The sequence below is a fragment of the Lissotriton vulgaris genome, chromosome 5 (genome assembly GCF_964263255.1).
Source record: "Lissotriton vulgaris chromosome 5, aLisVul1.2, whole genome shotgun sequence".
NCBI lineage: Eukaryota > Metazoa > Chordata > Amphibia > Caudata > Salamandridae > Lissotriton > Lissotriton vulgaris.
In genome coordinates, this window is record NC_141693.1 from 1241421509 (window position 1) to 1241433824 (window position 12316).

General features: G+C 44.0%; 1 protein-coding gene across 1 annotated transcript in view; it reads left to right on the forward strand.

Annotated features, from left to right (window-relative positions):
• PPFIA4 (PPFI scaffold protein A4) overlaps window positions 1–12316 on the forward strand; it is a 2319747-nt gene that overhangs the window by 1830135 nt on the left and 477296 nt on the right. Inside the window, exon 25 of the mRNA XM_086923084.1 lies at window positions 4490–4558. Coding sequence (XP_086779210.1) covers window positions 4490–4558 — 69 coding nt within the window. The remainder of the gene's footprint in view (window positions 1–4489; window positions 4559–12316) is intronic.

The following is a 12316-nucleotide window of genomic DNA, read 5'->3' on the forward strand; positions in this document are numbered from 1 at the left end:
TGGTATAAATGATGACATGGCCATAATAAGGAGGGACTATCAAGCGTATAAACTAATCCGAAGGCAGCGTTTACGAAGGAGAAAGACAAAAGCCAATGAAGAATAGTGGAGTGGGCATGGCTTCCCTCATGTACTGAACTATAGCAGATCTTCACCAGAACAGTGCTTGCACGCTGACTCTAGGCTCGACCTAAAAAAGACACACAAACGATGTGAAATAGCTTCGCAATGTGACTCCCTTTTTTTCAGTCATGTCACGTGCTGACCACTATTAATATCAAGCATTTTTGAACTGGAGAAAAACTGGATTTTCTCTGTGGGGTCATTTTTTTGGCCAGGAAGTGTTAATTTGAACCCTTCTCTTCTCATACATATTGTTTTATGCAGAGTCTATTTTTTGCTTACTACCCTCACCTAGCAGGTATTTTTAGAGCCTTCCAGAATCAGTTGTCTAGGGTTGCGTGAAGTTTTTGTCATTCGAGCGAAGTCACGCACCTTCACTTCGTGGAGTTTTCTTCTTTTCATAAACTTATGCCCTTGACTTTTCCTTACCACCTGGTGGCATTTCCTGGCGGGTACGTCATGGCACTGAAAATGTTTTCCTTGAAGGTTAACAGTAAAGTATTTGTCACAGCTACTGTAAAACCCTATGGCTATTGGTGATATTTACTTTTCTAAAAGCAACTTCAAAGCGTTAGGAATGTATCGATGTTTAATATGAAAACTCACACAGAAAAAAAAAACTGCAAAATACCATGATTTAACTGTAATGTTCGTGATAGAAACACTTAGCAGTTCTTCACATCCTATTTTTCAACTTACTGCCACTGTCAGTCGGAGGTCACACAATTTACTCATCGGCATTCCAGTAAAAGATCTATCTGAGTCAAAATATGGTGTTTACTGCTTTGCATTTTGAGTGGAGCTGAATAATTGGGCTTTACAGTTTTTATTCAAGCCCTCGTAGGTTTATATTTGCTACAGCACTCTCATTACATGTGCAATATTGTATTACAACATTTATGCAACACTTACTACCCCTACGTCGGGTGCTGAAGTGCTTGCCTACGTGGGTAACACACTACGCTGTGTAGGATGTGTGATTGGAAGGATTTTCTATTTGGATATATGTGAATGAATGTAAAAACAAAAACTGAGAAACCACACTGAATGAAACCAAATCATGAAAAATGACAAATAAGGAAAGACAATGGTATAGAAATACAGATCGAAAATGAAAGGAAAGACAATTTTAAGGAAATGCCCAATATCACACAACTGAGAGAAGATTAGGGGTAGTAAGGGTATTTTTTGGGTTGAGCGATGGGTGTTGTTTACGGACAATGAAGGTGGTTTAGTTTCAACGATTCAGAAAAGGGGGTGGTGATGAACAGAGTGTCTGGTGGTTTAGTTTCAGGGATGTGTGGAATTTAGGGGTGGTGAGGGTTTTACAGGGATCAGGCGTTGGGATGTTTTGAGTGGTAAAGATTTTACTCAAAGATTTTACTCGTGAGGTTTTCAGGTTGCAGGGATGGATGGAGTTTATATGTAGAGAGGGTTTTTAGGTTTTAGGGATGAGAGACTTCAGGGGTGTTGAGTAGGGTTCGGCGAAACATTTCATTACGCCTGAAGAATTGTTGACATTTTGGCCACTCCACATTACTTTTTAGTGTGGAGTTCTAGCCAAATTATGTCAATCGCCCCGTGGTGGAATATTTCTCCAGCAAGGCTCTGGAATATGTGAGCTGGTGAGCGTGAGCAAGATTTGGCATCCCCTAGCTTGAATTTTCTAACACAGGTGTACTCAAGCGTTCACGGTCAGAGCGCTGCCATTCAGGTAGATTTGCTGCAGCTCAAGTAGGTTTCTACTCGAGCAGCAGCAAAAACAACTTGAATGGCTGCATGCTCTTGCACAATGCATGGTGCAGTTCATGCTCATTTTCAGTGCTGCAAACGCTACCAGACCTAAATTGCAGTGCAAGTTGCACATTTTCCGCCCAGTTGTGGAATTCTATGGAATCTCGCTGAGTTTGTAAGTAACTTCACAGAATTACATGGAGTAAGACTCCATGAGTTCTGCCCAACCCTGGTTTTGACGGGCTTTAGAGGTCATGAGAGGTTTTTTGGTGTTTTTTAGGGATGAATGTAGTTTAGGGGTGGTTCAGTAATTTAAGGGATCAGGGATTGGTGGGGTTTAGGCGTTTATAGGGGTTTTTATGGTTCAGGAAAGGGTAGAGTTTAGGGATAGTGAGGGGATTTTAGGATAAGAAATGGGTAGAGTTTAGTATATAAAGAGCTTGAAGAGTTTAGGGATGAGTAGATTTTGGGGGTCAGAGATGGGTAGAGTTTAAGGTTGATTGGCATTTAGGCTTCAGGGATGGGTGGATTTTAGGGTTTGAAAGGACTTTTATTGTTAGGGGATCGGTGGAGTTTAGAGGTCAGAAATGGATGTAGTTAATACGTGGAAAGGCATTTTTAGGCTGCAGAGATGGGTGAGGGTTAAGTGAATTAAAAGCAGCCAAAGTAACTGTCTGATATAGTAAAAGATGCTTATTGGAAATATTGCCTCTTGACATAAAGGATTGAAATAAATATCTTCGACAAAAGTTTTCTGAAAATAAGATGTGTAACCATATCATTTACACCTTAAAAATGAACTATGCAGAAGACAATTCCGATAAAGCTCTGCAGTTCCGTTTTTTATATTTCTTATATTCATAGTCCACTTAACTGATTACCGCACTGGGTTGTCGATTCTGCAATATTTTGTTTAAAGTTAATGTTCCTGAGCAGGCATAGTTTGGAGTGAGAAGTGGTGGAGACATCTGCTGGGATAGACCTGGTTATTGTCATTGTGAGTTGCCAAGAAGTTGCGGTAGTATATCACAAGTCGGACCTGCAGTAATGGACTAAATTAGAGTCCTCCACTGGCCAGCAGTACGTCACAGATGCCTTCAGTTATTCCATGCCTGTTCAGATGGTACTGGATGATTTACTGTTGTGAGCTTTTATACTACTGGCTGCATATACTCCAGACTCCCAAGGAAACACGGTTTCACAAATCCTGAGCGGGTGTTAGGGTCGTGAGAGCGGACTTCAATCTGGATCCCGGTGAGGCTCTCCTGGGCAAGCTGGCATGTAAGTCCAGGTAATAGCAGCTTGTCGAGGATAGATGAAGCATTTATATGCAATCGGGTCCTAATGCGCAGATGCTTTATACTACTCTACCCCAATTACCTGCAAGTGCCTGGTAGCCCAGAAGTCCCTTCTCTGTGGTGGTCAGCAATCCAGCGTCTGCCTTTCTGGCAACTACTTTCTCCACAGCATCCACTCTCGCAAAGGGCCTTAAAAGCTGACTCTCGCCTCTTCTGCTGACTAGCCATTGAACTCCTAACAGTTTGCATGATTGCCTGTGTTTATTACAAGAAAGTAAGCAGAATCTATCGTACTATTCATTACAAAGGACACAATGCACAAGTAAAGAAACAATTAAACCATATTTAATATTTTTGACGTTATTTTATGTCTGTGAACTCAGAGGTTTAAATAGACTAAATAGTTAATTTATTATAGGCTGTTTTTGTCCATGTTTCTGGTGCTTGTGACAAAAATTGTACATCAGTGGCAACACAGCCAGTTAAGCGTAGGGGGCAGGGGTGTGGCGGGGGTGGGGTGGGCTAGTGACAAACACGAAATAGTGAAAATAAAATAAATAAATAAAACCACTTACCATGCGCTTACCGCATCGCCGACTCAGCCATGCGGCGAGCGCAAGGTAAGTGGTTTTATTAATTTATTTATTTTATTTTCACTATTCCGTCATTTGTCACTTACACCCCCCCGCCCCGCACCGCACTTACCTGCATGGGTCACCACTGCTGTACATGTTGCTGACTTTTCTTCAATGGGCCTGTGTAGTGCTGATGCAGTGATACATGTAGCTGTTGATTTTATTGGTCAAACAGATTGGCAGTGAGCAAATCCTTATTTCTTTCTGAGTTTCATAAAAAAAATAACATATTGACAAAAATTGCTCAGCTATTTCAGTATTTCAGTTACGCGGAATTACAATCTTTCAAAGTTCTCCCCTCACAAGCTGTTTGAGCTGAAAAACATTTCTACAGCACAGAGTATAATGTGGCTTCTCTAGGTGCCCATCCATTTCATAGGAGCAGTGCCAATAGTATTATGCGTTGCCTATGCAAACAGACAGGGTGGTTTTGGTGACCAACATGAATTTATTGGTGGAAGTCTTCTTTTGTCAAAGGACTAGTTAAAGCAGACTTGGGAAGATACTTTTTAATTAAAAAATGGTATAGGTTTTTGTTTAAAAAAAAAAAAAAAAATTAACATTTATGATCAAGTAGGATTTTAATAGGCTATGTTGAATCAAGCATGCTGATTCGTTTGCTGTACTGATTATACTATATTTAGTGTTAAACAAAGTTTTATTGTATATAAAGTTGTCACTCTTGTAATATTTCCTCAGGCACGACAGGTCCTGGAGAGAGAATTCAACAATCTTCTGGCACTGGGCACAGAGCGAAGGCTGGATGATGTAAGTCTGTTTGACTGCTTGGTTTCTTTAGAATTTTGGAATCATATAATTATTGCTGCTCGTTCTCCTCCCTCATGCCCATCTGTTCTCATGCTTGCATAAGATTTCAGCTTCTCAATATGCCTGTGGGGCTTTGAAGGGGTCTCCATGAGAACAATTATTGTCATAAATGTGTGCTGCTCTGCATTATCACCTAGGCATGCGCTGTGCCTGTGCATACGCTAATGTGCGCTAATTTTTCGAGCAAAATGATGCTTCCGACACATTTATGAGAAATATACCTATAGAAAAATGGTTTCTTATAGTCCATTTTACCTTTTTGTATAAACAATGCTCTTCTGTTAACTTTTTTTTGGGCCACGGCGTTCACATTTTTCAACACAAGAATAATATATGCGTTGTGGAGGATAGGATGCATGTCCATCCTCTTTAAAAAGCACCATCTCTATTACCTTCTCCTTTTGCAAAGTTGATCAAAATAATTAACGTTTAACTTTAGTTCACCCCAAGTACGTTGAAATTAATAGGGGCATTATTGTTGACATAATTTAGAATGGGGAAAAAAATATTTGAATCTTTCTCAATTCACATCACATTTTTTTCCATTGCAAAAAGTCAAACAGTGTCCATCATTCTGGGTATATTTTCATGTTAGGAAAAAATCGTATATCATTCAACATATTTTCCTGATGTAATTAAAGTAAAATGCTGTCCAGTAAGTAGCAATTGTATTAAAAAGCATAGGGTATAATATAAATGCTCCTACTTTGGCAACATTGGAAATGGCCTTTAACGATCTGCAAAAGTATTTGAGGAATTTGAAAAGACTATCACAAGAATGTGGTAGGAACTTGTAAGACACAAAGAGCTATTGTTTGGGTTCCCATTATCGGAATCAACATCACCGTTAGAAACTCCAGGTGTTAGCCATGTCCTGTTCATCCAATTTTGAACATATGTCTGTTGGCTATACCTCTGTTTCCCTTCTCTTCTGCCTGATTAACACCTTGGCTGCAGCTCGAATTCCGCCGCGGTGCTGGACATTCCATTCTTGGGCGTGGTTTGAACGGCCCCCGGCTGTCGTGCGCACACGCACATCCTGACTCAGGACGGCCAGGGGCCGTCATGAGCACGGAAGGGGTTAAACTCTCCAGCTACTTTGATCATCTGCAAAGATCAGCATAACTGCATTAACGTGTAAATAGCATGGCAATAGTTGAGATGTAAAATTACCAGCTACTGATATTGCTCTGTATAGAGTTGTATGAGAATTGTAGTAGTGATCCCGAGTATCAGTCATCCGAACCTCATCTGTAAGTCTAAATGTTTATGCATATTATTAAATAACAAGAATTGCTGGTAACGCATGTAACTTATTAGATTTACAGGCACATTTCTTGAACCTTGCTGTCTCTCAAAATATTTCCAAAATAATTCTGAATTGGATCTTGCCAGTGAATGTGTTTCTTTAAGTAAATTTACTTCAATTACTGTTATTGATGTCTGCATTTCGAAGTTTTAAGATCATAAGATGATAAATGGACGGGACACTCCACTGTGACCTCCCGAGGTCGTCCTGCTGTTCCCACTGCCTTTACCTCAATGTTTTGCCATGATACATTGCTGGGTTGCTCGTACTTAGGATCCGCTGTGCTGCGGCTTCCCCTTGTTGGACAAGTGGCTGTTTAGATGTTGCTTCCTCCTGCATGAGCTACTGCTGCCCCTGGATGCATTGGCTGTCACTTTTTCTGGTTTGCCCTGTATGATGAGCAGCTTTTCCAGATCTCAATGGCTGCTCTTCCCTGATGGCATGACTGCATTGTCTGCTTTGCAATTTCATGCCATGAAAGAGGGTAATGGGCTTCAGTCTCTTCGCTGGAGTGTAGGGCCATCTTGATGCCCCTGCAGATGAGCTCCTGAGATTGATGATAGTTGGGGCTAAGTTCTTCCCTGTGGGACCTGATTGCTTTGCCTGCACCACCACTACAGCACTGCAAGGACAGTGATGAACCCCCCCATCCTATATCTCTGCGCTGATAAGCTGTTGAGTTTGCAGATACTTCTCTGTTTCCATGGAGACAGACGTTTTTCCCCTCAGGTGGTGGTTGTCTGGGTTATCTGATAGAGACTTCTAGCTGCAGATTCCTTACCTTTGAGTTTCCCTAGGCATCAGACTGGATCTGGGAGATTTTTCATGAGCAGTACCGCTTCAGGCCGGTAGGTGGGGTTGATCAGCTCTGCATGCATCACCGGCGTCATCTGCGCCTGAAGTGATATTGTAGTACCTAAAGAGGCACCACCCAGGCACGCTGACATCAGTTAATTTGTTTCTGCTTCAGCCAGCGCTGATGCAGACAAGAGCTACCCCTCAGCGCCGGGACACTCTCTGAGTAGCCGTGCGCTATACAAGACAAATATAACATAACATAACAGTCACTATTTGACTGGATTTTTTTTACGTTTTGTCGAGAGTTTTTTGAGGTCTCCTCATTGTGTGTTACGTATGTCATCTAGAAAAACAGGATTCTCTCATCGGCCATTGACTGTGGTGTTTGGAACATGACCCAAAGTCGTGGTCCGACTGCCACGCCATGAATCCAAACACTTTGAGGAAACAGTGCCTAAAGCTCATGGCGTCCCGGCATATGACTCCATGCAAATCGAGGTCCCAGTCAAGAGGAAGGTCCCAGGACCAGTAGCGGAGCCTGAAATCTTCATCATCCCACTCTACATCCTTGGGTCACTCTGGTAAGTCAAGGCATAAGAAAAAGAGAAAAAAGGTGAAACGGTCTTCAACTTCTCGTCTGTTGGCCAATGCGAAGAGGGAGCGTCGTCATTCAATGCTTGGTTTCTCAGAGCCTGTGCCTGGTCTGACTCTGCGCCTCCCTGATTTTCCGGGAGCAGCAGCGGCCCCTGCCTAACTGAAAGAATTATTTGAGATCATGTACCTCATCTTTGTGCATCTCTATCCCTCTGGTGAGCCTTCGTGCCCCACGGGGCCTGGTGGGCCCCATCTGGTTCTGCGCTGGTTGCTCCTGCCCCTGCGGGCCCATGGATCCAGACTGGCCATCACAACCTTCCACAGCACTGGCCCCAATCGTCCATTGCTGACTCTGATGCCTGCAGGAGCCTTGCCCCCTAGATTGGAGCCTGAGGCCTATCCCCTTGGGCTAGACCTCAGGGAAAAATGAAAGGGGTCACTGGATCCTGTAGAATACTAGCCCTGTGAAGAAGACCCAAATATGGGTGAACTGGGTGAAGCCAGTGGACTGGCTGCTTCTCCAGATACTGGTATGCTTTCTCCCCCTACGGAGGAAGGAGCCTTATATGCGTTGGTGGTGCGGAGGGTGACTGAGATCCTTGACCTTTAGTTGCCCTCAGTGGCAGTCAAGACTAACATCTTGACAGAGGTATTGAAACCAAGACTTTCCTCATCTTAGCCCCTACTCTCATTCAATGATGCCCTTACAGATGACTTGGTCCAAATACAACACAGGGTCTCCTGTGATTAGGACGATCACCCACTGACCTGCCCCCATAATCCACGGGACCCAAACTTCCTCACCCAACACCCTACCCCAGAGAGCTTGGTGGTCCAAGACTCGAAGTCCCAAGGCACATTCACTACCACGCCCCATGGATAGGGAATGCAAAAGCCAGGACTCATTGAGGGAAAGCTGATTTTTGCAACCAGCCTAGCATTGCGGTCTGTGAATACTGTATGTCTTTTTGGCCGTTACTCCCACACACTGGGGGACACGGTTGTGCAAGTACTTTTACAGGTCCCGGAGGAGGCCCAGGCACTACTCTCTCAGGCTATTGCTGATGGGAGAGATGCAGCAAAGTTCACAATATGATGTGGAGTCGACACAACCAACTCACTAGCCAGAGCAGGTTCATTTGTGGCAACCCTGAGGCGCCATGTCTACTTGAGGATGACCCGCTTTTTGAGGGTTGCCCAGGATTCCACTACGGACATGCCCTTTGTTGGCACCCATCTCTTAGGTGACTAAGCACATTCGGCGCTTGATTGTTTTAAGGACTCTCAGGCTACAGCCAAGACCATGGGCCTCTTGTCTGCCCTATGTCACCCCCAATCGGCCTTTTGCTCCTTTTGTGGGTAAGGAAGGGATTTTCAGCCATGCCAAGTCTCTCCCAGCCACCGAGCGGCACATGCTTCCCAGCCTCTGTGTAGCCAAGTGTGCGGTAACCACAGACCTCGTGGGTTGGGTAGTCAGCAGTCTCATCAGTCCACTATCCTTCTGGCATCTGCAGCCTCCAAATTTTCCTAATCTGCCCCTTTACCACCATGGGCATCCAGTTGGTGTCAGGATTCACCATCCACTGGCCCACTGGCAGTTCATAACGTCAGACAGGTGGGGTTTGCAGATTGTCTGAAGGGGCTATTTCCTCCCCTTCGATCCTACCCATACCTCTATGCCACCATCTTAGAACCGGCTGATGGAGGTTAATCTTTCCCTTCTCTGCGAGAAAGTCACAGCTCTCTTGGCCAAGTGAGCCATAGAGAGGGTTCTGGTGGCAGAAGTGGGCTGTGGTTACTATTCCCGCTACTTTCTGGTTCCCAAAAAGGACAAAGTGCTTTGCTCTATTCTAGATCTCTGAGCCGTATATTTTTGCCTCAAGAAGGAGAAATAAAAAATGTTCACTTTGGCTCAGGTCTTGTCTGTGATGAACACAGAAAATTGGATGGCAGCATTGGACTTGCAGGACATCTATTTTCGCATACTTGTCCTGTCTTCCCATCAGTGCTATCTGCGTTTTATGGTAGGCCACAAGCAGTTTCAGTTCACCATGCTCCCCTTTGGCCTTACCAACACCCTCAGGTGTTCATCAGGGTATTGGGAGTGGTTGCAGTTCATCTGCGAAGATCAGGTGTGCTGGTCATCTCCTATCTCAGTGCCTGACTGGTGAAGTCGGGCTCGCCCCAGGCTGTTATTGCTAGCGGTGGGCGGAGTCAGTGTGTTCAGGGGGTCAGCTGAGGCAGTGGGGGGCTGAAAGCACCCAGAGCCAAGCGGCATGTGGCAGAAAGCGCTGGAGGTAGCTGAGGCTGGGGAGTGGGAATCGTTTCATGGAGGAGGGAGATGGGGTTTCAGCCCGCGTGTCACACGCCACCTACCTTCTCCCAGGGGCTGCAGATTCTCAGAGTCAACAACGCTCTCCTGCAGCCTCCTGCATCCAGCCTCTGGAGGATTACTTTGGCCTGCCTGGCCTTGTGCCCCTTCCTCTTGTGTGCACAAGCGTGTTATTGTATGCATGCACACTAGAAACCCGAAGTGACTGGGAGCCCCTGCCGCAGCTCTGTGCATGCGCCCTGCCAACCGGCTCTGCAGTTACTATGCTGCTACAACAAATTAAATAATAATTTAAGTTATTATAAGGAGGTTCAAAATAAATGGTATAACAGAGGTGCTGGCTTGCTGCATCATGTATTGCAGGGGATAAAACACATATTTGGTCAATTCTGCTGATCTGCTTACCTGAAGAGCATGCCATTGAAAGGAGGTGAGGACAATTAGTAGTTCAACAGCAGTTGTCAGGCTCAAGCTGATTCGAGAGGAAGGCAGATGATGGAACTTTTTAGCAAGACTTCACAGCATGTTTTTCTACCTGTTGTCCACCTGTCTGACTTTGATGTCTTACAGCTCTGTTGTCCCACTCTCTTTTGCTCTACTACTACAGCGAGCTTTAGAGGGAAATAACCAGGCTTCCCTCCTCTCACAAATTATCAATACAATAAAGACCTCAATTCAATATTCATTAAAACATCACAAACCGTTGACTGCCAAATCAAACCGCCCTATGTGTCCTCCCCCACAACGTGTGAGTCAAAGACTTAACAAAAAATAAGTGAAAGAGTGACAGGGCACCTCACGTATGCAACACCAGGGAGGCTACTAGCAGGTTCTCGCCAGTATGCCCACGTTTATCATCATCGGTTGCCCACTCACAGAGTCAAAAGAAAAAGTGTCCAGTAAAGAAGCAAGAAGACCAGATATAAAGATCAAATGTACCAAAACAAAAAGCCCCCGGGATATGCAAAGAACAACATGTTCTATGCAGTTAAAATCGAGTTAAGACCCACTATTAAATTGCCCTCATTATTTGAAAATGTGAGCTTATTCGGATTAAAAGCACAGCATGTTGCTAACCTTTTACAGGAAGGCCAACATGTTTCATTTCCAGTTACACATGTGGTGGCAAATTCATCAGGGCGAAGGGGTCAATCACTCGCCTCACTGGACAATACTTTGTGTGGTGCGGATTGGCTGACAAAACAAAAAGAAGAAGCAATTCAGCGGTTCCTATTCAATAAAACATGATCAACCAGATGAAAATGTACATACATTAATCATGAAGCTTCATTCACTTGTAATTACCCGGTGTCGGCAGAGGGCTTTCATGCCAGCCTACACCAGACCGACTGGGTTGTGTTCATCACTGTTCCCTTGGATGTAAAGCACTCCCGTGGCTTATCGTTATGCCTGTGGAGATAATATCAAAGCCTCACATAAGCACTGCGCATAATGTGCACCTCTCATCCTCCTTGACTGCTTCACGACTCAATTTCAAACCCCTTGTGGGCCAACTGTCCGCTTAATGACGGCTAACTCTCAATTATATGTTCCATTCACCCTTTCAATTCAGTGTTTGCGTATCTGTACTCATTATCTACAACACTATAAAAACTATGGCCGCTATGTCTGCCCCTGTGGTGAAACACACTGTCTCTGTTGTTATTTTATCATTATATTTATGTTATTCGGGGCACCAACTACTCCTGTGCAAGTTTCGTTTACCAACACCTTGTTACTCATAAGAAATGACAGCATATCAATACCGCTGCTACCGCCGCCACAGTAGCCTGCCAAAATGCTCTACCGCACCAGCAATGCCAAAAAGCTGCGTCTCCTCCCAGCTTGGAAACGCGGCAGTCACGGCGTTATCTCTTAGATAACGCCCCCTACGTGTCAACCACGTGATCAGGCACTCGTGAAAAAACGGACCGTTTACAGCACCAATCCGGCAGCCATCTTAAAATGCCCACATATTCACAAGTCGTATAGCTTTCAAGTCTCTATTATTACTTGGCAGTTGTTCCCTAAATTTAATGTATGTGTAAACTCAGTGAATCATTACGTTTACCCATACAGCAGCCATCTTGAAACTCCTTAATATTTACAAGTCCTTATGGCTTTCAAATCACTATTATTACTTGACACTGGTATCCTAAATTTGATATATGTGTAAACTTAGTAAATCATTACATTTAACATCCTCTAACTGGCCGGCCCTCATCCAGTCATGGCATTAATCAGGATGTTCATTATGGTACTACCATAGGTTGAGTATATCCTTACCGGCTAATATTAGCCTCAAAAGTCCTCTTTTGCATTTTGCAATATATGCCACAAATATATAGATATTTACACAACATGATCCGTAGAAACTCGTGATATAGTACAAGCAAATATCATTACCCCCAACGGTGCCCAGTTCTTTTTCACATTTCATCCCATCATCTCATCAACAAAGGCACTCCAATGTTCTGCAATTTTCCTGGCTCATTATAATAGGTACATATTGGTGTTCTTATGCATTTATACCGCTTGCTATCTCGAATCATAGAGGGTTCTGATCCCTGATCTTAACACGCACATAGGGCATTGAACTTGTATCTTTTAAAATGTCTGCACAATCCAAACCCTGCTATGTGCACACGTTGGTCATCTTATGACA